Source organism: Plectropomus leopardus, chromosome 18 (genome assembly GCF_008729295.1).
Source record: "Plectropomus leopardus isolate mb chromosome 18, YSFRI_Pleo_2.0, whole genome shotgun sequence".
Taxonomy (NCBI): Eukaryota; Metazoa; Chordata; class Actinopteri; order Perciformes; family Serranidae; genus Plectropomus; species Plectropomus leopardus.
In genome coordinates this window covers 16114271-16142220 of record NC_056480.1, presented here as the reverse complement: position 1 = coordinate 16142220, position 27950 = coordinate 16114271, and the positions used below count along the sequence as shown (strand labels likewise).

Genomic DNA, 27950 nt, shown 5'->3' with positions numbered 1-27950 from the left:
AGTTTCGAGTAGAAAAAAAGTTGCACAGCGTGCAGGCCCAAGAGGAGAAGGAGCATAGTTTTTTTTAAATTATTATTATTATTTAGGTTATTTTGCAGAAGTATCTCTGCCCTCTGCTCCTCATCTTTGGCCTTTGTGGTCACAGACATGCTGGCGGGTCGGTGTGACCCGCTCAGAGTGGTCAGTGTAGCCGCTCCTCAGTACACCCAGTTCACCGGGACCCACGGGGTTCACTGCACAGTTTGTCCACGGCGGCCTGTAACGTCTCGAAGGCCTTGTCCAGGTTGTCGTTGACGATGGTCAGGTCAAAGTAGTGGCTGTAAGCCCTCTGGATCCGGGCGCTCTCATCCACCGTCTTTCTCAGGTCCACATCCTGCCAGCACAAAGAGGACAGCTGAGATAATGTAACACAAGCACGCTATAGTCAATGACCAGGGGGGCAAATAAAGAGTGACTGAGTGGATGAATCGTTGAGTGGATTTGAGTTACTCTCCAGAGGCATTTTGCATCTCCAGAGAGGAAAAAACAACAAAAAACAGCAAGAATCATTTCTTATTTTGTCTCAGGAGTTTTATGAGTAACGAGACATTTTAGATCTTGACAGTGGTACAGTTACCAAGTACATATACTCAAGTAACATTTACTTGGTCAGTAATTTACTTTATACTTTTATGCCCGTATGTTACATTGGAAAATAACTGTTCTCCAGATTAAAGGGATAGTTCAGACCAAAAACACGTGTTTCCTCCTATCTCCATATCCTCTAATCAAGTCAACTTCAAAGTTGGCAATCCCAGCAGGTCACCAACATAGTAAGAATTTGATATTATCTTTAATTCAGGCAGTGACATCGAGTAACCAAAATTCAGTGCCAGAACAACATGTAATGCCAACGTCAACTTGATCTAGAAAACTGACACAGATGACGTTGACATGTGTTGTTAAGTAACCAAATTCCAACGTGTTCCAAACATCACATACCGACGTCATCTGTGTGTGTGTGTGTGTTTAAGTGTTATCCTAATTTTGAAATTAGAGAAACATATCTTTGATCCCATTTTATATTTAAAATCCTGCCTGCTGTTTCATATTTCCACGATTTTTTTCTCTATCATAATTTTAACATCCCTGTGCAGCAAATAAGGGCTAAGAAAAAAAACACAAACAAAAAAACTCCAAAAAACATAAATAAATAAAAATTACAAACACATAATACAAATATTACATATTTTGTAATTTTATTTAAATGTCGATATTCTATGTCAGGATGACGTCGGTATGTGATGTTTGGAACACGTTGGAATTTGGTTACTTAACAACACATGTCAACGTCATCTGTGTCAGTTTTCTAGATCAAGTTGACGTTGGCATTACATGTTGTTCTGGCACTGAATTTTGGTTACTCGATGTCACTGCCTGAATTAAAGATAATATCAAATTCTTACTATGTTGGTGACCTGCTGGGATTGCCAACTTTGAAGTTGACTTGATTAGAGGATATGGAGAAAACTGTGTGAAAGAATAAACTCATAAGGCTGATTTTCTCTTTTTTGGGGGTGACTAAATGTTGGTAATGTAATGATGATGTAAATTGGAGTTGTTAACCTACCGTGAGTTGCTTAGTGGTGATGCCTGCGTCCACCACAGCTTTGTGCATGGCCTTGAGAGTATCAAAATCTGGCGCTGCGATGAACACCACGTAAGGCATGAACTCTGCTGTTTTCAGGACCTTCAGAGCCTGAGGAGAGACACGGGGAGTGACATTACAGCCATGACCAAATAAATTCAAATAAACCCCTCTAAACCTCTTCTTATACCTGTGGGTTGACATCCAGGATGCAGGTGCGTCCTGTGCCCACCACCTCGTGGATGGACTCAATCTTGGTGCCGTACAGGTTTCCGTCATATTCGCCGTGCTCCAGGAACCGTCCGGCCTTCACGTCCACCTCCATCTCTGTCCTTGTGGTGAAGTGGTAGGAGTTACCGTCCAGCTCATCATCACGGGGCCGCCGTGAAGTGTCTAAGAAAAGACTCAGTTAAATGTTTGTGAAAGTTGTGACAGCATTTCGAGACACAGACAGAAGCATGACGTACATGGTATAGTGGTGCCAAAACGTGTGGGTTGGAGGACCATCAGTCTGTTCTTCAGGCTGCGTCGCCCCACGCCCTGAGCACCAATCAGAACCAGTGTCTTTCTCTGGAATGCTGGGACCTTCGCCACTTCCTCGTAGATCTGCAGCTCATGTCTGTCAAACTCTGTTTAAACACAGGTATAGTTATTAGCCAATGAAAAAAAATACATGGAGATGTCACATATAAATCAACGGTATGAGGAGTCTACCGACCTGCATTTTTGGCTGTCAGGTACATCATCTTCTTCTTCTTTTTTCCAGCTATGGTTCCACAAAGGATCCCTGCTGAACAAGACAGACAATGTATGTCTGTGCTATTACAGAGTTTGGCCAGACGGGGGCAGGCGTGGACCATTTTCTAATCGTTTCAAACCCTGGCTACACAGGCCTCTTAAATTAGTTTACTGTGGTTAAGAGTAATAAAGAAGTGACAGCGGTCTGGCCACAAACTAGCTGACAAGATTTCAGGCAAATTATTTCAATGTCAGGACTGCTGAAGAGAGAAACACAGCGTTCCCAAACATTTTCATGGTCAACATTTCAAAACTTTTTCAGAACTTTTCAAGTACCCATAATATTTTTTTTCTTGCTCATTCTTCTTTATCATCACATACATTTTTCATTTCCTCCCTGCGTTCCAACACTTTTTTCTTTTCTTTTTTTTTTTTTTTTTACTTTTGGTTATCAACTTTATCCCTGAAAAGATTTAACAAATCAAGTGCAAAATATACACAGGTGTTTGTATATTTGACCGATTTTAAAAGTTTCATTCCATTTTGTCCCTGAATCCACCCCTCCCCCGGGATCAGGATCATCCTGATTGCAGAATCCTTTTTTTGTTTTGTTTCAACCCCTAATCAAGATTAGATCCAATCCAATAGCCGTAATCTGATCAAATGAACAACTAAAATTAGCAACTAATCAAGAAATGACCCAAAAATTTGCAAAACTAAAAAAAAGGTAAAAATTTACAAGAATAATTACCTGAAAATTAGTAATTAAGGAGAAGTAAAACACAACAATAAAAAGAAATGACCTGACAAAAATGCTAAATAAAAAAATCACACACACACACATATATAAATATACATATTGTTTTAAATATATAATGATAATGAACATAAATAGTTTTCTGGACATTATTTTTCCTTTTCTAAAAATAAAATTTTCAAATAATTTTCTCTATTCTGTCTTTTGAAAAACTAATTTTCAGGTCCTTTTTAAGTTTTACCAACCTCTTGCTCGTTGCCCTGTTTATTTTTTGAAAGAGATCAAGCTGATCTGCTCAGGTTTTAAATGTTTAAATGCTTGTGAAAGCATCTGAAGGCAACACAAGAAAATTGATGTCGATCCAGGTTTCAAAGACACTCTGTAACATACCTGATCCATCAAAATCTCGAGGGACAAAAGCTTTCCTCTTCTCTTCCAAGAACTGACTGGGTATCAGTCCCGTTGCCCCGCCAACCACATGGCACGCCTGCCACAGATTACAGATGAGGTCACAGTTAAGTCTAGAAATCTTTATGTGATTTTAACTGACAGATCCTCAAACAAAATAAGCAGAAGAAAGCTCACCTGCCACCAGTTGGGATCCTCTCTGTTGACAATCTGCAGGATGTCGCCTTTCGAAAAGGCCATCCCCGCCTCTCGGCATGGGATCAGGTTGTCATTTGCAGGGTTGTAATCAAAGTATGGCCGTACATACACCTGTGATGAACACGTGCACAGCTTTAACTCACTGCTGGGATTCATTCACACTCACTGGCTCAGTTAGAATAAGAAAGATTGTGGATGAATCACACAGACATACACAAAAAAATAGGAAAACAAAGAGACTCATGCTGAGCGTGCTGTCTCACACACTGACACAGTAACAGCGGCTCATTCACACCCATTACAACCAACGTCCCACACTGCACCCGGCACAGCTGTTCACGCTGCGCCAACAGACGAGGGCTTTTGCCAGGAAGGGTAAGTGCTCTGGCTGATGGATTCGATTAAACAAGCAGCGAGAGGAAGCAATAAAACAAGCCAGTAAAATGTACTGTGCAGCGCGCCCTGAGCCGCAGAGCAGAATGTGGTTTTGCATCATGTCTCATTCACTTTTACTGCTTTTCATTCAATTTAAGCCTTCAGAGCATTTTCAAGTTGATGTCTTATTTGTTCAGGAAGCACAACATCTTTTTTTTGTGGCTGAAAAATTTGTGGTGCATCCATATAGGGAAATGTCTAAAAATATAAATTACTGTAATTTGCATGTGAGGAAGCATTACATTATAGGAAGCATGTGTGTGTTTTGAGTGTGTGCAAGAGACAGAAACAGCTAGTGTGACCTAGATAGCATGTGGAGTGTTATTAATAGGGCTCCCAGGGTTCACATTCCGGCGCAGGGGATTGTGGGAGGGCTGTAGGACACATCACCAGCCCTGTACCACTGCCCAACATCTGCCACTCATTACATAAGTGTGCGTGCTTTTGTTTACATTATCATCTCATTTTAAATTTCCTGTGTGTGTGTTTACCTGTGGAGGTGCAGGAGCATCTCGGTAGCTTGGGAGTATTTTCAGTGTGATTCCGCCGCTGCAGTCTTTGAGCATCTCCTGCAGCTCTGTGGGATTGTTGCCGACGTCCTTCCCGTTCACTTCCTTTATGATGTCGCCCACGTGGAGCAGACCCTGCCTGTCGATCATGCCGCCGTGAAGGATTCTGGCGATGACAAGGTCATCTTTCTCCACACGAAATGTCACGCCCTGAGAGGGAGAGGAGAGCAGGGTGGTGTTTGTCCTCTGATATCTGATTGTATATGTACACACACACACACACCCTGATTCATTCACCTTCACCCATAACCCATCTACTTACACCCTTAGTGATTCACTTGCTCATTTGTGTACTCAAACACTCCCCTGCAGCAATAAATACACACACAAACACACACACACACACACACACACACACACACGAATAAACACAACTACAGAATGTTCTTCTCTGCTCACCAGTGGCTCTCCGGCCTTCTTTCGGATGCCAATCATGCGCACAGCATCGGCCTGCATCAGAGCGCTGTTCACTGCCGCATCATTGGCAGTCTCAGTCGGGGGCGGGACTTCATAGCACTTAGAGGCCACCATGTCATGTGCCTCCAAAAGAGACTGAAAGAAAGAGAGGAGGACAAACCGAAAGGGAGAGAGTAATGATTAAAGAAGAAAAAGTGCTTTCTTCCTATTAGAAATGAAAAGTTAATTTGCAATTTAACACACCCTTATTCTGTTCAACAGGGCTGCATTTAGTGGTTGTGCAGCTACAGCATTACTTTCTCTGGTACGACCAATTAAGCTTATGGTGAAAAATGCTTGTGCTTACTGTGTACAGGGTTCCTACAGCTTAATTTAGGAAAGTCAGATTTAAGACTTTTTAGTGCCACTTACAATGAAATTATAGACCAATTTTACAATAAACTGAATAAATAAAACTATGAATCAACATCAATTACTTACCGCTAGGCACAATTTTGCCCAATATTTATTGAAGAAAAAACAAAAAACAAAAAATTAAACAAAAAACGCAACCTTTTGGGTTAAATTAAAAAGTTAGATCATCTACTTCAAATACTGATTTGATTTTTTTTTTTTTTTACTTAATAGATTGGAAAACATGAAATACCATCAAAATATCAAATTATCATAAAAGCATCCATTGGGTTTGCCTTGAAAAAAGGGTTTTCATTTTTCATTTGATTAGATGTAGTAAATGTACATGAGTGTTGTGGGTTCCTCTATCCTGATCTCTGTCATGTTAATGAAAGAGGCATTCAAAAACATTCATTCATTCATTTTCAATAACCGCCGTAAGAGAGTTCCCTATTGAAAACTCAACCATTTTAAAAACCCATTTGTTCCTACCATCATCAAACTTTTAAACAATGCTGCTTATGGCTGCAGGGATTGTGCGGTAGTTTCAAAAGGGGATACGTGCAATATGTGTTATGTGAAATGTATGAGCAATACTTTGTCCGTTTGGATTATGTGCTGTTTATTGATGTGGTGCAACTGGTGCCATTTTGTTCGTATTTAGTTTGTTTTATTGTAACTGTGAAGGCCTTTATAGGCACGGACAAATTTCCCTATTGGGACAATAAAGTCCATCATAAAGTGTATCGCATCGTATCGTATCGTATCGTATCGTATCGTATCGTATCGTATGTTACCGTGCCATATTGTTTATCTTGTTAGGGGTTGGAGCCTATCCCAGCTGATTTTAGGCAAGATGTGGGGTACAGGTCGCCACATTATTGCAGGGCTGACAAACAGAGACAGGCAACCATTCACGCTGGCCAATTTAGAGTAACCAATTAATCTAACCTGCATATCTTTGGACTGTGGAGGGAAGCCAGAGAACCCGGAGAAAACCCACATTGACAAGGGGAGAATATGCAAAGTCAGCACATTCAGGAAATCCTTTTTTTAAAATAGATACACTCCATTTTGAGAGTTTACAATGCAATGCAAAGATGCAAAGATCTGCAGGAGCTGACTCGATGACTCTCACCCTATGTTTTAGCATTTAGCACGATCCTGTAAATGTTACTTGTGGCCACAAAGGATAGTGTTTAGCAAACATCACACAGGCTTGCTGTTAATGATGTCAACAAACTTGAAACTTGATGTTATAAGGCAAAAATGTGATGATAGCTCTAAAGGGTATAATACGTGGACAGATGGTAGAGTAGTAGCTCAAGGGCAGACAGTAGCACAGAAGCTTGTCTAAAGTGTCTAAAAGTGTCTAAATTGCAATACTGCAGCATCTTTAACAGTTTGTTTATCATGTTCTTCAAGGTCTGATTTTCAAATAAATTCAAATGTGAACACCAAGCAGTTTAAACACTTAACTGCAAAGTCCTGGACATGCTTAAACTGTGAAAAAAGAAAGAAAAAAAAAACTAATCATCTAATGGCTCAAATCCCAAATATGGATTACCACAGGAATCTAATCAATTAATTCCTAGTTCGCTGATTATCCATCTACCAACTTTTTTCAAAGCCTGCATTTCTTGATGGTACCGGCACCACTAAATATCCTCCCAACAATTAGACAAACAGACAAGTTATTGGTTTAGAAAACAACTCTGTGAACTCACACTCAATATTTGAGAGAAATATCTGTTTCCTTTATTTCCTCTCTCTTTTCTTCCCTGCCCTCACTCCCTCCCTCCCTCGCTCTCTACTCTCAGTAGGTCAACAGGGTCTTATCCTTCAGCTTACAGCACAAAGGGCTCTGATTTGTGCAGCAGCCTCGCTGGGCTCAGAAGTCTAACTCCTATTGGTCGAGCCTGCGTAAAGCCCCTGGTAGGTCCAAGGATAAAGGTTAATGTCCTACTGATGCATGAGGACAGGATCCAAAACATCAGCTCCGTGCTACTGTAACTACAGTCAAAACATAACAACTTCAGGCTGAGCTTAACATTCACTGTACTATAAACTTTTGAAATATATCAAAACTAATATGTTGTTTATTCATTCAGTCAAATATCACAGAACTCTGGCGTTAATCTAGCTTCAAAAAGGCATTATCTAAAAAGCTTTAGAGAGGTGGCTGTAGGTCAAATTAAGCAAGCAGGAAAAAATGTTTATTTACAGAGTCACTTAGTGGTGTTGAAAGTTGCAAAAATACAAAATAATAGGGGTCCAAAATTTTGTCAGATGCCACTTCTGCATTATTTCCTAACCTAAGTCAGTATTCGATCCACTAAGCCAGAAAAATTGATTCCATAAATAATGCCTGTATTACTTGGTGGTATTTATTGTTATTTATTTATTGTTTTTATTGTTGTTATACAGGGTTTCCATATATTTTCATGGACAAAACTTTTCCATGACTTTTTTTCCAAGGACCCATAATAACAATTCTTTTTTTCTTGCCCCACTTGCCAGCATTTTTCAAACTCTATTTAAACATAATTTCAGCTAGCTGGTATACTTAAAGGCAGAGAAAATGTGGGGAGAAAATGAAGAAATGTGCATGATGGAAAACAAATCATCACACACTGATGCATGTTAGAACTACATTATGTCAACAGCTACAGAGAATACATTTACTGTCATGTCATATTACATTGAAGGTTATCTATGGAAGATGACTGTAACATTTTCATTTCACTCATCAAAATTTGATGACTTTTCCAAGACTTTCAATAATTTTTACCAATTCCATGACTTTTTCAGGACTTCCATGGCTGTGGAAACCCTGTGTGTGTATACTCCTTTATCCTTTTTTTATATTGTGAACATGTTTTTTAGATTTGAAGCACTTTGTTACTGTTTCGAAAGGTGCTATATAAATAAAGTTATTATTAGTAATATTTAAATTCAGTTATGGCTTTCGGTTTTGGTGTGCCACTCCTTTTTAAAAAATTGGGGGTGCCACTGCCTGTGTGTGTACCAAAATGAATGTTTGCTCCATCTCACCTGGAAGTGCGGCTCCTGGAGGATCCTGGATAATTCGGCCGCGCTGTCGTCTTTCACCTTGAGATTGTTGATGTCTCCCAGGATGTCCGTCACCAGCTCCACATTGTTGTCCTGCACCGCCTCCAGCTTCACTTCCTCCAGCTGTTCATGGGCCTGGAGGAGACAGAGAGGCTCAGGTAGGGTACGTGTGGAGAGGCAGTAGTTGTTTTTTGCTCTCTTATGACTCTGCGTGTTATGTAAGGATTAATTCAGATGTGCAGATTTTGTTTGTAGTAGTGATAAATGACATTTTTCTGGACATCACACACCCAGGTTAACGCTGATTTACTGTGGGATTGTTTTGCTCTGTAAGCCAGCTGTCGGCCTCGTGATACAATGTTAAAAGTCAAAGGAGTATTTTTAATGTTTAGTCATAAGTTGAATGCTGGGAAATGACAACAGCCTGTCTGGCAGGAACTAGTTGCCCTCCAAGTGAACTCACTGCACACTAGATTTGCTCCAGGAGTGAACATGTGTGTTAGAGAGCAGACTGATTGGGCGCAGAGGTGTTGCAATACATGCACTGTCATAACCGTCTTCAGGAAAACTCCAAACAGAGCCGCTAGATTAGTGCTTCATTGTTCAATGCGCACAAATTTTTCTCAGATGCACTGCAAACGCTCAGTGTCCTGTAGAGAAAAGATATAGCCTTCTGAACTTTTTCAGGAATGTCTTCAATAATAAGAGCCCTCAGTATTTTATTGATGAAGTAGTGAACATCAGCAGTGAACATAAGAATCAGACAAGACAGGCCAGTTCAGGATAAATATTACTGCTTAGATTGAGAAAAAATCTCTTCAAATCTTCTGTAATTTACAGAGCCATTACAGAAATGAACTCGTAACTAAATCATGTCATTAAAATAAATACCAGAGCCGCTTTCAGAGAACATTAAAAAGAGTATTTAATGCAATGAACTACATGAAAGAACAGTAAATGACATGATGTAACTTATGAAATCTTGCTTGTGGATGTTACTCATATTTTATGTTTTTTTTTCCTCTTCTTTTTGTTTTATATCAAATGTGATTTTTGAATGGATATAATTGGTTGTTATATGTAGGGAGATCCTAATAAACTGAACTAAACTAGTTATCAAATGCACAGCAGTGTAAGCTGCATCACTTGGTCACTGATAGTTTGTATGCACGAGTGCAATTCCTCTGTGTGCAGATGCAGTGACTGTTAGTCAAAGCCTTACTGTACTTCGGCCCCTCAGCCACAGCAAGCAAAGCACTGCTGGGAGCAGAGTGAGGGTGGGGTGGGGGCTTGGAGGTGGCTAGCGGGAAGTTAGTCTGCTTGCTGCTGCTCACCCCAAGCTATGTGTGTGTGCTACCTTAGCCAGGGAGCGTACAATTGGACTTTCCATGATGCCGCGCAGGAAGAGCAGGTCGATGTCTTTGGCGCCCGTGGAGGTGGGCAGCTCAACCAGATTATCTAACACCTGCTGCATGGCTGGATGGACGGGACAAGAGATAGGGAATACACAGACAAACAAAGAGAGACAGAGATAAGGAGTTAGCCAGGCATGAAAGTCATACAAAGCATAAACACACATGCAAGATAAATTAAGATACTGCAGCAACTGGGAGATAGTAAAGGACACACTGTCTTACGAATGTCAGCGCTGACCTCTAGCTTTCACGATACTGAATTACTGCAAAACTAAGACAAAATTCTTCAGTTCAATAGTCATATTCTATAATGATGCCGAGACCTTGATCGGCCATGTTTGGAGCCCACTCAATGTATTAATACAAAGTTCTGTACTCCAGTGACACAGCCTGGCCCCCAAAAATATCAAAATTAAAGCTCCATCTGAAGGTACAGTAAATTATTGGAACCTGTTGACTCACAAAAGCTCCAGAATTCAAATTTTCCAGATTACAAAGAATCATAACAAATGAAGTGTGTTGAGTCTTGTAGTCACAAACAGAGAGAGGGAGAAGTGTGGACTTTAGGTATCAGCCAGCTAACGCCCTAATGCCGGGGTCTCAAAGCCAGTGTAAGCCCATTTAAGACACTTAAAGCCATGGGAACGTGTGTGCATACGTGTGTTCTTCTCTGTCTTATCTTGCCCTTATGTGGGTAGTAAATATGTCCAGTCAGCACATTTATACAGCTGATTCACTCTATGATTATAAGCTCCATGATTATCATCTTTAACCTTGACTCATGTTCTCGTCAAGTCACACTCTCTTATTTAAAAAAAAAAGTGACACATACAATACAATATGGCAGCCTTAAAAATATGCAATTCAATAAATATTGTTGTTAAATAGGGATGGGAATCACTAGAAGCCCCACGATATGATATCATCACAATACCAAAGTCACGCAAAAATATTATTGCAATTTTAGACATGTTGCGATAAACAGAGTATTGCAATAACGTAAATATTGCCGTGAAAAAATGTCGCAATACTGTGCTGTATCCATTTTTCTCCCCACATTTACTTTTTTATAGTGCAATATGGTGTGTGACATGAGTACATTTTAAATGTCAATCAACATCCCTTTTCAAGAAAGTAACTGTGAATTTATCTCATTATTTCACATCATTACATAATGCATTTTCAGATATTTTACATGTAAAATTAATGTGCAAAAACACAGTATTTTTTGTCTGTTTTTTGTAAAGATCATTATATTATTACAATTAATGTTTAACAGCATTTCACATAATAATTTCTTATATTGGTATATGTTGTTTTTGGACATATGGACTGTGCAGTATACAGTACTTGAAAGAATCAGCACTTGATTCTTAACATTTGCTTTAGCATTTTTTATCCAAAATAAGTACATAAGAGTCTAATTTTAAATTAAATGTTTTTCTGGTTTGATATAAACAACAAAAAAAAAGGTTCATCAGTCAACCCTTTAGAAACCTGGATGGACATCAGTTTTTTGTGCTCCATTCAGATGCCTTTAACAAGTATTTCAACATTTAAAACCTGAGCATGGAGGTTTTACTTTCTTAAAAAAACACAAGAAAGGCAATTGGCGAATTGCAAGAAATTGGTGAAATTAATGATTAAAAAAGGAGAGAGGGAGAGAGTTACTAGAAAATTATCAAAAAAACAGGGAAAAATGTCCAGATACTATGTTTATGACTATTCTAATTATATTTAAAATATGATACAGAATTCAATTTTAGCCCTTTTAAAGATAATTTTCTTGTTTGTTTTTTACTTTTCCCTTTTTTTGCTAGTTTTCAAGTAATTATCTTGTAACTTTTTACTAATTTGTTGCAAATTTTTGGGTGATTTCTTAAGTTGCTCATGGCCCTATTCTCATGTTTTTAAAGGAAATCAAGCTGATTTGCTCAGGTTTCAAAGGGTTACACTATAGCTCAAAATTGTTATTTTTTATTCATCATTCATTCATCATACATGCAAAAGTTGCCCGGTTGTATGATTGAGAAGGAGAAGGGGAAATTGGAGAAGGCCTCACTGTAGCTTGATAACCACAGAACACAAACAGGCTGCATAAACAGAAGGCTCCATGCAAAAACAAACCTTAAATATTTATGATCCTCTTAAAGAAGGACAGGGGAGGGAGGTTTAAAACAGCACTGCAGACCATTCAACCTGTATTTCCATAAAGCAATATATTTACTGCATGACGACACAGGAACACAATCTAAAACTCAATTCCGATATATAGCAAGATATTCAGCGGGGGCCCCACACTTTGTTTCACAAGCTAGAATAAACACAAGTTTCAGAACAGAGCTGTAATTGTAGTAAACACATCCACACACACTAACATGTGCAAACACACAAACAAGCATTAAACCACAACCTTGATCGCACTGCACTTTACTAGTCTCACTAAATCACTCTTACTATAAGTCACGGTAAAACCTCCTGAAATTTGGAGAATGTTTTCCAGTTTTCCAAACACTCATCCAACTGACCTCACTAACATACTTGAACAAATCTGACCACAAAACCTCAAAAACACAACAACAAAAACACACACAGCTGGATCCTGAGTTTTTGTTCTCTCTGTGATGACCTTTACCCATTTGGTCAGCTTATTGTGTCACCACGTCCTCGACCACAGAAATGTTTGCTCATCCCAGCTTGTCCACAGCCCCCCTGCCACGTGTACTTGTGTGTACATTACTCATCCTAACAAGCAACCCCAAGATGTTTTTCCATCCTGTGAGAGATTGGAGATGAACTAAAGCCTCCTACATAAAGTCTCTATAATCCCATGAAATATGGCATGGAGATACAACCACCTACAAGCCTCCTGCTAAGTCTGGCCTGAAGAAGTTGTAAAAGCTGCCAGACTACAGCACTGGACAGTTACAGTAGTGTTTTTTTCCCCGGCTGGTTCATCATCTGTACATAATGAATCATCCTGCTTACCTGCTCTTAATTCCTCCCTCTGTGGCACAGTGGTCTGCCTGCAGTCTTTCCAAACATCTAACCACTGCTTCTTTATGTAGGCTACACCTATCAGCACTGTGTGTGCTGAATGCCAATGCAAGAACCTCCCTGCTTAAAGATTCTTATCTCTGTTTCTCAACGAATTTCAGACAAGATGGAGATCAGAGGAGCACAGTAGTAGCATCGCAAACAAATAGTGTACACCCTCCAAGGAAAACCACCAACCAAGGGGGTGCCTATGCAGCTGCTAGGTGGCAGGTGAAAAGACTATAAGTTGGCTAAACTTATTTGAAAAAAAGTACAAATTACATTTGTAGTTAGAAATAAATCAATATACTGAGGCAGCTGTAGCACTTGAACACCACCTGTTGCAATTGAAAGTGCATAAAACTAGCTGACTAGTTATCTAGGGAGCAGAGAAGTCTAAACAGTTAGCTAAAAATTGGCCTAATAAGAATAGGTTGAGTTACTAAGCTAACAGACAAATGATGAGTTAACCAAGGTAATGCATGGATAATAGGGTTGAAATACATAACTAAAAGTAAAGGGTCAACGCTTGAAATGTTAGCTAAAACTTTAAGATTATGGATAAGGAGTAAATGTTAGCTAAAACTTTCCAATGTTGGCTAAAAATGTAAGATAATGGGTTAATGGTGGAAATGTTTCCATAAACTTTAAGATAATGGGTAAATGGTTTTAAATGTTAGCTAAAACTTTAAGATAATGGGTTAACTTTTTTAAAAGTTAGCAGAAATTTTACAATAATGGATACACTTTGGAAAAGTTAGCAAAAACTTTAAGATGATGGATGAACAGTTAAAATGTTAGCTAAAACTTTAAGGTGAGTGATAAACAGTTGAAATGTTTGCTGAATCTTGAAGATAATGGATAAATGGTTTAAATGTTTGCTAAACTTTGAGATAATGTATAAACAGTTGACACATAAGCAAGAATTTTGGGATAATGGGTGAACAGTTGAAATGTTAGCTAAAACTTTGATATATAAGATTAACAGTTGAAATAGTCAGTGTTAGCTAAAAGTAATGGATAAACAATAAAAATGTTAGTTAAAACTTTCATACAAAACTTTAGCTAAAAGCTGAAACTTTAAGATAATGGATAAACAGTTGAAATAATAAACTAAAAGTAACAGACAAACGGTTGAAATTGTAGCTAAAATTTTAAGATAACAGATGGACAGCTGAAACAGTTGAATATAACTTTTAGCTACTCGAGAAACACATTGAACTGATAACTTAAAGTTATCGATAAATGGTTGAAATAAAAAGTCAAATTTACAAATAAATGGGTAAAATATCTAAAAGTGATACATGTGTGCGAAGTGGAATGATTGAAGTCATGGATAAATTGTTGAAGTCTCTGGCTTTTGCCACATAGTAACATTTGTACAAATGCAAATATGAAAATAGTACAGTTTTATATAATTAATGGTGTTAAATAACACCTTGTTTAAAATTCATTTGAGTGAGCAGCTTTGGAAGATGATGATAAAGCGGTAGCCTACTTAAGTTCATCTGACAGAGCTGTGGGGATACATCAGACAAAAAATGGTTTGGAACCAGTGCTCTGAAGGATCGTCAGATCACATACATTTAAAGAAAAATCTGACATCCACTTTGCAGGAGTTATTCGACAAACTATACAGCCTTCTGATGATTAATATTTCATAAATCCCTTCTATCAACCCCTCCATCTCAAGTTTTCACACAAATCAAAGACTGCATTATCTCTCCCCTCCCAGGTGACACCCCACCTCTTCCTCCTCCTTTCCTCACCTCCAGACGCATCTGCTTCCTGGGTGGACTGCACTGCTGGGGGCCCCTCCACGCCAGGCTGTCCCGGGGGCGTCACCTCCTCCTTCTCCTCCCGTACCCCATTGGGACAGGCATCTTCCATAGCTGTGACCATCGCCAAGCCCTCCTTCTTCCTCTCTGCTGCCACAAGTATGCTAAGGCTAACCTCTAGTCAACCACCAGCAGTTCTGCAACTATGTCTTCTGTCCTCCAATCGTCTTGTCTGGCACTGCTGACCCGCTAAACTCCCAAAAACACAGAGAGAGAGAGTACAGAGAGAGATGGGATTGAGGGCAGAGAGAAGCAAAGACACACAAAGAGAGCAACAATAGGGTGGGCTTAAGATCAGGGGATATTAAGAGACAAGGAGGGAAAGAGGAGCGGAGAGGAGGAGGAGGAGGAAAGATGAGGGGGAGAAATTTAAAGAGCGAAGAGGCTGATGTGAAGATAAGTTCAGAAAGACAGGCGTGAACAGAGACAGAGAGAGGTAGAAAGCTGGATCGCATACACAGATGTGGACACATTCAATGCTTGTCAGTCCCCTCTCTCCACTTCGGCTTTAATACCTTCCCTTCTGAACCATCAACCCCCCTCCGCTGATAACACACACATACACACACATAATCCCACAATCCTCTCCTGCTGTTGAGGGCTTGCTTGAGTACCCCTCCTCTTGGGTCCCCGACCCCACCCAAAGTTGAGTTGCCCCACTTGTCTAGACAGAGGCGCACACACACACACAAACACACACACGTACACACCAGTTGAAAGTGTCATTATGTAAGTAATCTTACATAAGTGTTACTGAAGGGGGCCTGACCCGACATTCCCATTCTTTTCCTCTTTCTTTTCTCTCATTCACACTGCTCAGGGTTTGGGCGCCCCACTGCAGAAACTCTCAGCGTGTGCAGATTGTGCTCGGACGTATTCCCTCAGCGGTCGTCCACCTCCTTAAAGCAGCATGTGTCAGCCTAATGGGAGCTTTTTTCCCCTCGTTCATTTTTTCTTTGGTCTCTCTTTCTTCTTAAATTAATGTGACCTCGCGACCTCACTTCTCGCTTAATCAGTAGACTGGAGGTGCTGACTGGATTATGTGCATTTTGGGGCTGCAATTTAAACTGCTGCACCCCTGAGCATTAATGCTTTTCGGAGAAATTATTGGTGCAATACTTCCTAAGTAGAAACCTTGTGTTTTTTAATCATTTGCAGAGAAGTAATTTGAAAAGAGTTTGTGTAGATAGTAAAAATTATTAATCATAAAATAAATGTGTCAACATTTTGTATCAAGGTAGTCCTTGAAATAAATGGCAACGGCCGTCTACAGCCATGCCTGCATGTCTGTGAGGCTGTAGTTGGGCACGGTGTTGCTCAAAAGCTGAATGCAAATGTCAGCATGCAAATAAGCTTAATATGATTGTGTCAACCTGCAAATATTTAGCAAGAAGGCTATAATGTTTAACATTTTTACCATATAATTTAAGCATGTTCGCATGCTATGATTTGTACAGTACAGCTGAAGCTGAATAGTTTTGTGGGTATATGATCATAGACCAAAGCTATTCTGCCAATTAAAATTCTCACCTGATGGTGGTGCTACATAAAACGTCAGGTCATATCAATTATTACAATTATTACAGTTCACACGATAAATGTATCAAATTTGTGTCAAGCCACCTACTAGATGTTGCGATATTTCACTGGCTAAGTGACACCGTTGACCCACTGGTGGCACTAGATCATAAGTCACAGGATAACCAAAATTCTTAGGACACATAGTCTGGGGAGAATAAATGGCTGTAGGCTACAAAACTGCATGGCAATCCATCCCATACTTGTTGAGCTATGTCAGTCTGGACTGAAATGATGGGCCAACTGCCTGAGGGGGCCAGCAAGACCATAACCTGAACTGCGCCGCTAACATGGCTAAGAAGAAGCCTCTGCACACACGAGTGTTTTAGTTAGGGCTGCACAATAGTTTACATTGTTTTTTATCATCATTGCAATGTCAACATGCACAATAAACACATCAAAGACAGCAATATTGCACTTAAGGATTTTTTTTGTTAGTTTAAAGAGCATATCAGTACAAAACTGCACTTTTAAATGTAACTTTTTTTATTGATGCTTTTATGTTCAGTTCATTGTTTTATTTGTTCAATAAAAGAATGTTGGAAATCATTTTCTTATATATATATATTTAAATTCAACTAGCAATTTCTTGTATTTTAGCAGCTTACTGAAAGCAGCAAAAAGACGGAACTGAGTCCACTTTATTATCTGTTTATTTATCGCAAGTAATACCGTTATCGCCTCCTCATATCCTGCAGTCCTAATTCTTGCTACTAGATAATATAACATAACCCAATTTCAAAAGCTAAGCAGAATTTTGGGGATGTCCTTTTTGCATGCGAAATATCGAGGTTGTCAAGATGTACAGGCATGTTTACAGTCATTTAAAACAGGCCCCTCCCACAGCGACACAGCTGTGCGAGAAGCAGATCTGTAGGCTTTAATCCACCCCACCTCTCCCTCCACCCCAGCCTCTACATGACCAGTCAACCCCTCCCCCAACCTGGGACATGGGATTTTAATCCGGCCACGAAAGCTCGGGATTACAGAATCTCTCTGTGTGTCTCACCATATCCAGCGCTCAAACATCTTTACAAAGCTAACAGTATGAGTAGTAGTATGACGCTGCCTGGTTTGGCAACAGTTTTCTGATGTACACCAAAGTGACTTGCTGAAAAGGCCTTTAGTAACCACTGCCTCTGACCAAAGTGTGAGAGAAGATTTACTCTTTGGGCATTAATACAGTGTTACATATTCCTCTAAATTAAAATTTCAATTTCTTGATCACACATCGGACCGTCCTCTAATTGTCGACCTAATTCTCTTTAGGAAATAAGAAAATGAGGGCAGAGTTCACACAGGGTTTGACTGAGGCAGAACAACTGTGCACTCAGCTCTGTTTTCTCCAAAACAAAGCATCATGGGAAGCTAACACAGATTTAAGAAACTAACTGACCACCTGAGCAAAAATAAGATTGTGCTGTTTCATTAAAATAATTGAGTTAAGCCTTTGAAACCTGGACCGACATCAGTATCTTGTATTGCGTTTGTACACCTTTCACAAGCATTTAAACATTTGAAACCGGAGCAAATTGGTTTGATTTCTGGTGAAAAAAATGGCTAAGAAGGCAGTGATCAGCTTGGCAAGAGATGTCCCAAATATTGCAAAATGAACTGAAAATTTGTGAGCAAAATAAATAAATGGATATACAGTAAATCACAGAAAAAAAGAAAGACAGGGAGAAAAAGATTCAAAAATCAGTATTTAATTATGATAAAATATTTAAAGTTATTTACATTTAAATCTTTTGCATTTTTTCAAGCCACTTTCCTGTTGGTTTTTTTTTGTACCTTTTTTAAAAAAATTTGTATGCTAATTTTCAGGTAATTGTCTCATAACTTTGTACTAATTCCTTGCTAATTTTGGGTAATTTCCTGTGAAGCTGTTCATAGCCTTACATGTTTTTTGATTCAAGATTAAGCCAAGTTGCTGAAGTTCCAAGGAGTTAATTACTCAGCAAAAAAAAAACAATTTCTGTATGACGGTGAAAGCAAATTGGTATTTCTAAAAGCAAGAGGAGCTGTAGCCTTGATCAGATTTATGAAGTCGAAGTCAAAGCCAGACAAACATTATACACTACTCCACACCAAGGCAAATATACTGTTACCCAGCAAAGCTGAATAATGTGAACAGATGTGCTCTTTGCCAGCCATAGTCGGGTAAGATTCATAGGCCGTAAAATAATAAATACAGATCTTATATAAAACTGAAACTTCAATTTCACAGTTTTAGATTAACATTAACATGGCCCTCTAAGTACAGAGAAAATATTATCAACCGTGTAATCCACACAGACATATAAACACACACAGGAAAACCAGTCACTTCCTTACTTCCTTAGAAGTGAGAGTTTGTTAGGAGCAGTGTTGAGCATAACCTTGCTTCAAAGACTGGCAGTCCTCCCACTGAACTGACAAAATCATGTAAGCATCCAGAAAACATGTGATTAATATCTCCACTGTGTCGGTGCTGAGGGAGAGGCGGGGAGGAAGTTGTGTTTACCTGTGCCAGTCAGTGTAACCCAACCCTGATCCTACTGGCTGCTCATCAGTCAATTTTGAAGCCCTGGAGAGAGAGAGATAGATAGATAGATAGAGAGAGAGAGAGAGAGAGAGAGAGAGAGAGAGAGAGACACATGTGAAAGTTTGAGAGACTCATCCTTATGAGACACAAATATTCAGTCCTACTTGCATTCCTGCACACCAGTTTTCATCATTCCTCACATACACACTTGCTTGAGAATTCAGATTTGCACTCGAGCTCATCCCTCACACACACTCAGTGACTCTTTTTCCCAGTGGATTATCTGTTTCATCTATCTATGTCATCCCCAGCTCCTGCAAGAAAGGAGTCTCGCCTGCAGACTGAGGCCGTTGTTCGTTTCTGAGCAACGCACAGAGTCACCCAGGACGATTCATTGTCCTCAGTTATTCGAGGATGCCTGCATCATCAGCTGGCACGGTGCCGTTACCGTAGTAAATGGCCACTATTCTCTGAAAGTTATGACAAAGCAGTATGCATTCATTTGCAGAAAGACTCTGCACTCACTTTCACTGGCAAACAAAACGTCAATATGAGTTTCATGTAAAATTAGACCTGGAGGATCAATATTATTAGCTGATATAAGGGATGGGGATAAAATGATCATGATATTTTGTGTGGCAATGTTGTATCAATACAGGGATTTAAAGTATCATTTTATCTTTTTTTAATTATATAAATTATTACAATTGTAAACACAAATGAAACATTTTGTCACCCACTGGAATAATAAAATGAATAACTTTTTGAGTCCACTTGATACATGTTGCTGCACTAAAAATGACTTAAGTAAGAAACTTTATCTTATTAGATAATTATTATTTTGCAGTTGAAAAAGGGTAATAAAAGGCAATATATAGATAGTAGTATCTGGTGATTTTGATCAACTCATCCTTCATCTCCAGAGATATAGCAGGATCAAGGACAAATGTAATTTCATTTTTTAAACTTTGTTTAATCCTCGATTAAAAAAATGCCTAATAAATCTACCTTCTACTTTCTTCTTCTAGATTGCAATATATGTGAGCACAATACTCAGCATATTGCAAACTATAAGCAATAATATTGTATTGTGCCCTAGGTATCGTGATAATGTTATATCATGGGGCCTCTGGTGGGCTCCACCCTTAGCTAATATATATCAATATCATTGTAGGTACTTGCTGATATGCAAAAACAAATACGGTACACAACGCAGAAAGCAGCTGTGCTTTATCATGCAAACTAAAATTATTGGATCTTTGTAAAACTTATGCGTTTATGTAAACACTTAAAATAATATCGGCCACAAATCAGTTTCGAATTAAGTTAATAAAAAAAATCTCAAATCAAGGTCCATTTTCTGTGGGCTTTTGGTTGTATCACATGGTCTTCACCAGAAAAGCAATTTACAGCGTCAACTTTTAGGCCAACAAGAGTCGCAGAAGTGCTCAAAAACAACTGTAAATTTTATCGTCCACAGTTCAGCAACACATGGGTAGACTACTTCTGCTGATGAAGACAATAGAAGTTGGTCAAAAGCTTTAAAAAAGCAGGTAAGTTAAACTTGTGCTGCGATTGTTTTGCTATTTCCAAGGTAAAGAAGGACATTTTAAACTCAGTAATCTGAATGAAATTCACTCACATTTATTGGCATCTGTATTAGATCCAAACCCAGTTTCAAAGGTCATTTCCTTACTTTTTCTCCGGTTTCAGGTCATAAGTGACTCAACAACCCCAACCCCACTGTACGATGTTTAAAGCATCATCTGTCTCTCAGAACTGCAAAATACGGCAGTACTTAAACCATTCATGCAGCTCTGAATAGCCATTGTGAAATGGACCATTAGAAAATGCAAGCCAGCAAAAAGACAAAAAACAATTAAACTGAGTGATTACAAATAACTGATGCCTGCAATCACCCACAAAACAATAGATTATCACTCTTCCACGCTTCATTTCTTTCAGCCTCTTCCTCCTTCCCTCTATCTCGCTGTTTCTCTTGCCCGGAGGAAAGGAGGGATAGTTTGGCTATAAAAATCAGAGATCCTATCAGCTCACTCTGTTAAAACAGTGTGTAAAAGCATCTAAAGCACTAAATGTCCTAAAATTCAAAATATTGGTATATAAACACACATTCCCAAGAAGAGATTACACTGTCCTTTCAACCTTAAAGGGATAGTTACCTTGTCAAAATGCCTATGGGATTTTTCAATTGGATTTTGCAGGAAATAAGCTCTGTGGCGAACAAACATTTATGATACTTACGTATTTTGTTCAGCAGGATAATCTTAACAAATGAACACCACTTTGAGGATTTCTGAGGCTTTAATGTAATTGCCAGAACTAAAAAGCTAATGTTAGGCAATAATGAACTAAACCAAGGTTGCGTCGCTACCGCTACGAGGCTAAAAAGCCATGCCTCCGGGCAGCCAGATGTGATGTTGTTTTGTAGTCTCATTTAGCCACTTGTTAGCAACCGCCTTTTTTAAGACACATAAAGCTTCAAGGTTCACGAGTGGGGTGAAGTCTCTTCAGCTTGTATTATCCACAGACCTCTTTGCAAACTTCAAAACGAAAACCCACTGACTTTAAGACAAGGGAACCAGAGGTGCTGAAATACTGATTCATTTCCAGGTTTTAGGACTTATTATATGATTTTTCTATACACTGGCCATCGACATACCCACTTTAAAAATCCAAACTATGCCTTTAAGTTTGTTTGCTGCTTTGGGTCATGCCAACCTTGTCTCTTCTGGAAGACGATCCCAACTGTTCCCAAGCGCAAAACATTTACATGGTGATTACAACACACAGGGGACATCTACTCATCACTGATATACCATTATCACTTGTTGCTGTTCTGGGGTCTTTACACCCGTCGTGCTGGAGCTAATTGGTTCTTTATTGTGTGAGAGAAAGAAAGAGGAAGAGAGAGCGAGAGGACGGTTCATTACGCAACACAGATTACAATCAGGCTCGGGACGCTCATTGGAAGTGAAAGATATCCCTTGGAAGAATGTTAATGGAGGCAAAGCCACCGGTGCAGTTCCTCGCCAAATCAACCGCACCGCAGGATAGGAGCCAGGCCGGGCCAATCAAAGGTCCAAGTGGGGAGGGTGGAGAGAACAGAGGAGGAGGAAATCCAAGCAAGAGTAGATGGGAAGGGTCACTGCTTGATTTTAGAGGAGTGGATAAAAATTGGCAGAGGAGTGGGAGAATTTCAGAGAAGACGGAGAAGACATAGATAAAAGGCACTTTGGGAGTCATGAAAGACAGGAGCCAGAGAGGAGAATCCTTAAAGATTAAATCGAGTTGTGGGAAAAGCCTTTAAGTCTTGGGAGGATGAGATGAGAAAGAGAGAGAAGAGGGTGGTGGGAGTGGTCTTCAAATACAAACACCTCTGTAATGTAATGCTTTCGCTGTTTCCAGACTCTGCAAGGTAACTGTAGTTCCCCTTTGCACCAAAATTGCTTTGTTTCTGATTGTTGCCAATGCTTTCTGTGAATTTGCTTTTCATAGAATGAAGCTGAAAGTTTGTGTATGCCCTTGCATGCAAAGCCAGGTCATCTCAAGGACTAGGAACAAGGTTACAACACGCAACTGAATGTTTCACCAGCCAAGTCGACCTTTCTCAAACTGATTTAAACTCTGATCATACACTGGACTCCTCTGATGTCCCTTAATCACCGTCACTATCCGCTCCTCTTTTCTCTTCTTGGGACAGACGGAAAATCACAGGAAGTTGTCATCTGTGATCCCGGCTGCCATTGGCTGCTGCGCAGGCAGGGACGAGCCAACAGAACGCCCTCTGAGTGCCCCCTGGTTGCCAGGCACTTAGATGATGGACAGCTCATGGGAGCAGGATTATGGGCGGATCATAGGGTTTGTTTTTGTACAAAACATTGTCGCTGTCTGACACATGTAAACCTGTGTGTGTGTGTGTGTGTGTGTGTGTGTGTGTGTGTGTGCATATGCACGTTATTAAAGCTCAGACAAACATCAGCAGGCTGTGTGGTTTTAATTCCACCAGTTCTAGTCACGCTAGCAGGAAATCTCACTCTACCTCTAACCACAGAGTCTCAATGAGCACATTTCATGAATTCATAGTCTAGTACAGAGTATGGTGCACAGGGCCGTGTCTAGGTAGTGCCCTGGGGTGGGACAGGCCATCCCTGAAACCTGATTGGCCACCAATCAGGTTGAACTAAATTTTCGTTTATAGGTTTCACTTAATAGCAACAGTCATACAGTCATCTTTGTTAAGTACTTTTACAGAGTGAACCTTTTTTCCATTTTTTTTTCCAATGTAGAAACAAAAAAAACCCAAATATACAACATGGGGTTTTTGGCATTTAAGACAAATACATAAAAATTAAAAAATCGATTTGAATAGATATATTTAAACAAAGGAAAGGGTGTTTCGTGTTGTGATTGGTAGGTCTATTTATCTTTTCATGTTATCTTTCAAGTCAGTGCCCCACTTGGGCTACCCCAGTAAGAAAAAAAGTCTGGGCATGCCACTGACAGTGCAACATCCTTAGGGGATCGTGACACAAATACACACACAGTCAAGCCCATAGTGCTTCCATCCTGGAGAATCCATTCAATTAGTGCCTATACATTTTCTCCGCATCTATTCTCTACCTGACAAAAACTTTCCCCCCCTGTGCACCACAGAGCCGGGGACACAGGGCTCTCAGAGAAGCCGTCACTCTCAGTTCCTCTCAGTGACTTGAGAATCACAAAAGAGGCCACTGAGCTCTGTCCTGCCTGGGAGCCCAGATGTCACTTCATTAGCTGACTCCAGGGGTAGCAAAGGGCAATCATTAAACTGTCCTGAGTGCTGAGCTGCAGCGCTCCCACTGTACGAAACTAGTATGGTAGTAGGTTATAGAGGGGCACAAGATATTCAAGGAAGCTGTGTGTATTTGTGTTTGTGTGTGTGTGTATGTGTGTGTGTGTTTGTGTGTTGCTATTCATATAACAAACCCCGTCCTGTCCTGCCTCACACCCATCACCCTCTGCCTCCAGACAAACCCTATGTAGGTCACTCTATGTGTTAACACAGCTGCAATATGATGATTACACTGCTAACCCCAAAATGGCCATTTTAGCAGATTATTATCTGCAGAAAATGTATCAAAAACATGTTTTCTAACCAGTTATCACACTCATATTGGAGCTCTTGATGCTGCTGTCTAGAGAAAATTCATGAAATCAGTTCACTCTTTCCAACTCTACCACAAATGATGAGAATGCATCTTTTATCCACCTTTCTGCTGATTCAGGCTTACCTCTATCCTTCATGCACAACTGCAATCTAAATTACCACCATTAAACACAAAGACATGAATTGTTGCATCATCGCACTTTCCTCCGCATCACCAAAAATGACCTCATTCTCCTCCTCTGTGAGGTTCCAGCTGGTGGGCTGTCTGTGCTTTGCCACGCAGCTTGGGATGATATAATTACTTGTCAAAACCCTTCGGCACCAAACACACAGTGGTCTTAATAATGAGCACCTCGTGACATAATCTAACTCGCCACATGGCTGTGCCTGCTTCTTCTCAGTCTCTCTCCCTTCCCAGCACTTTAGTTACTGATCATTAGTATTAAGGAGGAAGATAGGGAAGGGGATGGGGGAGGGCGAAATGATGCAAGAGCACTTAACATGACTGCAAAGTTTAAAAATGGGAAAAATGATGTCGTGTGATGTTGGATGGGGAAAATTTGGTGTGAGAGGAGAGCAGGAGGAGCTGATAAGGGAAGGAAATTAGTCTCAATTGAGTTTACCCAGCGTGTTTGCCTTTTTCTCAGCTCATCTGGCAAGAATTGCAAACACATGCATCTCCTTTATAGGGTTATACTGTGTGTGTGTGTGTGTGTGTGTGTGATTACTAACTGGTGACATAATGACATCATACCGTTATACACAGCAACAACAAGCATGGCTGAGAGCAAATTTGTCACCATTTACTGTTTTTATTTACAAACTAAAGAAATCAAATAATTTTTGTCTTGTTTTTTATTGAAGATTTGGAGGCTAACTGTCCTTATGATTACTGATGTTACGCTGATGTGTAAAACCCATAACACTTATACTGATGCAATTGTGTGCTCTTAAAATTAATAAAAACTTGTTTTCTGTGTATTTCAGTATTTTGTCATATCATCAAGAATGTTGTTACCCTTAAATACCGTGATATTATTTTGGGGCCATATTGCTGACCCCCAGTGTTATACCTGAGCTGCTCAGGTTCAAATTAATATGACTTTGAGCTAGTGCTCTTACAGGATGACCTTCAATAATCTCATAAGCAGATGACTTTTTTAAATCAGGAAATATGCTGGTATTATTATCTAAAATGCATCATTGTTTTCACATCTTGATCTGCCGGTTGTCTTTGGAGTTTTATCTGCGGTGCATCACAAATTTAACATTTCTTTCTTTACAAAGGTGACCAAAGTCAAATGAATGTGATTCTATATAAAACCAAACCGTCTCATGATTTGTGTTATTGTTTATCTGCAGTGGAGTGCCCCTTTAAGGCCTTAGTGATGGATGAAATCTGGCGAATCAGCACTCTAGGCTGCAGCAAAAAAACAACAACATTTGCCCTGTGGCAGTTCCACACAAAGTTCCCTCTGAGATAATGTTCCTCTCTGCACAGGTTAGTCATTCAGTTGTGTACTTTCTTGACAGAGATGCAGTTAGCTCATGATTGCTGTGATGGAGTCAGTTATGCGTTAAATGCAGGGAGGTGCAGCCTGGTGCAGGACAGGGAGGGTTGATTTTAGGTGTGTCGATAACAACCCTCCGTTACATGTGTTGTTCATAGCCGGCAAGTGTGAGTCACTCCTGTCAGTGTGTGTGTGTGTGTGTGTGTGTGTGTGTGTGTGTGTGTGTGTGTGTGTGTGTGTGTGTTTGTGTGTCCCTTTCTCTATCTCTCTTGCTCTATCCCTCTCACCCTTTTTTCTGTACCGTCTCTCCTATAGTTGTGTATTAATAATGGAAAAGTAAAAGGTTCTGAGCTTTAGATATGGCCTCTGAATGATTCAGACTCTATGTTTAAACACGGGCGTACAACTTGAAATTCACGTTCCTCTCCACCCTGCTGACAGGAAGGAATATTCATACAAGGGCTGAGAAGTTTGTGCCTTATTCCACCTACTTCAGCAGAACAATAAAGGTCATCCTGACTAAGACGTCTAGCTGGATATCCCTGCCCAGGGACTACAGATTTACTCTAATGCACTAAACTGACTGTCTCCTTCCCTTCCTCCTTTTGTTCCTCCTATTAGATTCAACAAATTTGATTAGGGCTTCTTACAAGACTCAAAGGAAGAGAGAAAGATCCATAAACTCCAGTTAAGATGCAACAAGATCCATGCTGCCCCCTCTACAAGTGGTCTGGTGGCCCATATTGCCCCTCCCAGGAAGGATCCCCAAGGATGTTGCGTATGTGCATGGGCTTCCCCCATCACGTGCGTGAGGCTAAACAGCTAAACCTCGCCAAATGACCCCGTGCTCCTCAGAGCAAGGAAGATTCATTGAGAGCTGTTGTGAAATGGAAGTGGTTTCATGTTTCGATTGAGTGCTCACATAAAGTGGCTCTGACATCGTGTTAGTGGATTATTAGTAGGCGGTGAACTCATATATTTCAGCGGAGGACAAAAAATAAAAATCAATAGCACCGTCTGGCTGCGTCTCCGGTCGGCCAGTCTCTGCCAAACCACCGGTCCCCCTCTTCAATCAGCATCGGCTCAAAACAAACAAAGCTTTGTTGATGTTTGTTGTGAAAGTTTTTCTAGACAATAAAATGGGAGAAATGTTCAACCTGGCGCACATATTACTGTGTATGACTTGCTTTGATAGTCAAAGCTCTCTGTCTTTCCTCAAGCCAACTACCCTTTGCTTGTAGATGTTGCAGTCTATCATTTCAGGACGGTACAGCGTCCAAACCTCATGCTGCGAGCACTATCTTCCCAGTCACGGATCAACGCCACGGTTCTGACGCATGGCCACATCCGTGCGCCAGATTACCGTGCGCTTTGAACCCTGCACCAGATCCGTGCCAAACGCTTGCGCCGTTTTGGCTGACCAGACAACTGTACATTCACACCGATCTCGCCACACGTGCGGCCATTTTTTGTTACCCATCCGAGCCATTGTGGCGTGCGCACACTTACGACTACAACCCATCCGCTGTATCCTTCCTCATGATATGCAGGAAAAGGGAAAAGGACTCTCTCCACAATGGGCGCCCAACGCAAACTGATTTGTGCGTGAAAAAAAAGCCTGTTCTCACAGCAGAGCGGGCTCTATAGGGGGCAAACCTCCCCTTCTGTCAAACTCTACTGCACCTCAAACACGGCAAAGTGTCTTTGTCTCTCGTTTGAGAGCCAGAGGATGAATGAATTCAAAACCTTCACATCACAAATATGATCACGAGACGTGACTTACCTGTGAATCGTGCGTGTGAGTTCGCGGTAGTCCACCGACCGTCCCGGTTGGACATTCAGGCCCCCCTCAGCTGTCTGTCCTGGTCCCGCAGCAGACTACCAGAGAACACGACGCCAATCAAACAAACACGCCCCGCCTTCTCCCATGACGTCAGCGAGCGTCGACCAATGGCAGCTGAGGTACAACCCTCGCTAAGTGAATGCATAGTAGCATGTAGTATTTTTTGTCTCTCACAATGTCACACACACGTCCATTCACATAAATACATGTTAGCGTCATTTCATATATACCATGTAGGCTATGGATATTAAAGCATGCTACCACAGAAAGCATACGCATATGAAGCAGGGATACTCAACTTGGCTTCACTTTGGGGCCACTTTTGCAAAATGACTAGAGGCCAGGGGCAAGTCACAGCGGCCTCATACATTTTTCTAGGATTTAGGACACTTCTAGCATTTGGGGATTTTTTTTAGATTTT

General features: G+C 40.3%; 1 protein-coding gene across 1 annotated transcript; it reads right to left on the bottom strand.

Moving 5' to 3' along the window:
- On the bottom strand, positions 1 to 27573 carry pals2b (protein associated with LIN7 2, MAGUK family member b). Its single transcript, XM_042506796.1, is given in 15 exon segments — positions 1 to 226; positions 229 to 373; positions 1610 to 1738; positions 1818 to 2020; positions 2095 to 2256; positions 2346 to 2414; positions 3513 to 3609; positions 3708 to 3839; positions 4655 to 4882; positions 5132 to 5284; positions 8597 to 8749; positions 9990 to 10090; positions 14835 to 15092; positions 18985 to 19047; positions 27470 to 27573. Coding segments are annotated over 13 exon segments (1734 nt in total). The 5' UTR covers positions 14968 to 15092; positions 18985 to 19047; positions 27470 to 27573; the 3' UTR covers positions 1 to 197.
- Between the last annotated feature and the right edge of the window lie 377 nt (positions 27574 to 27950).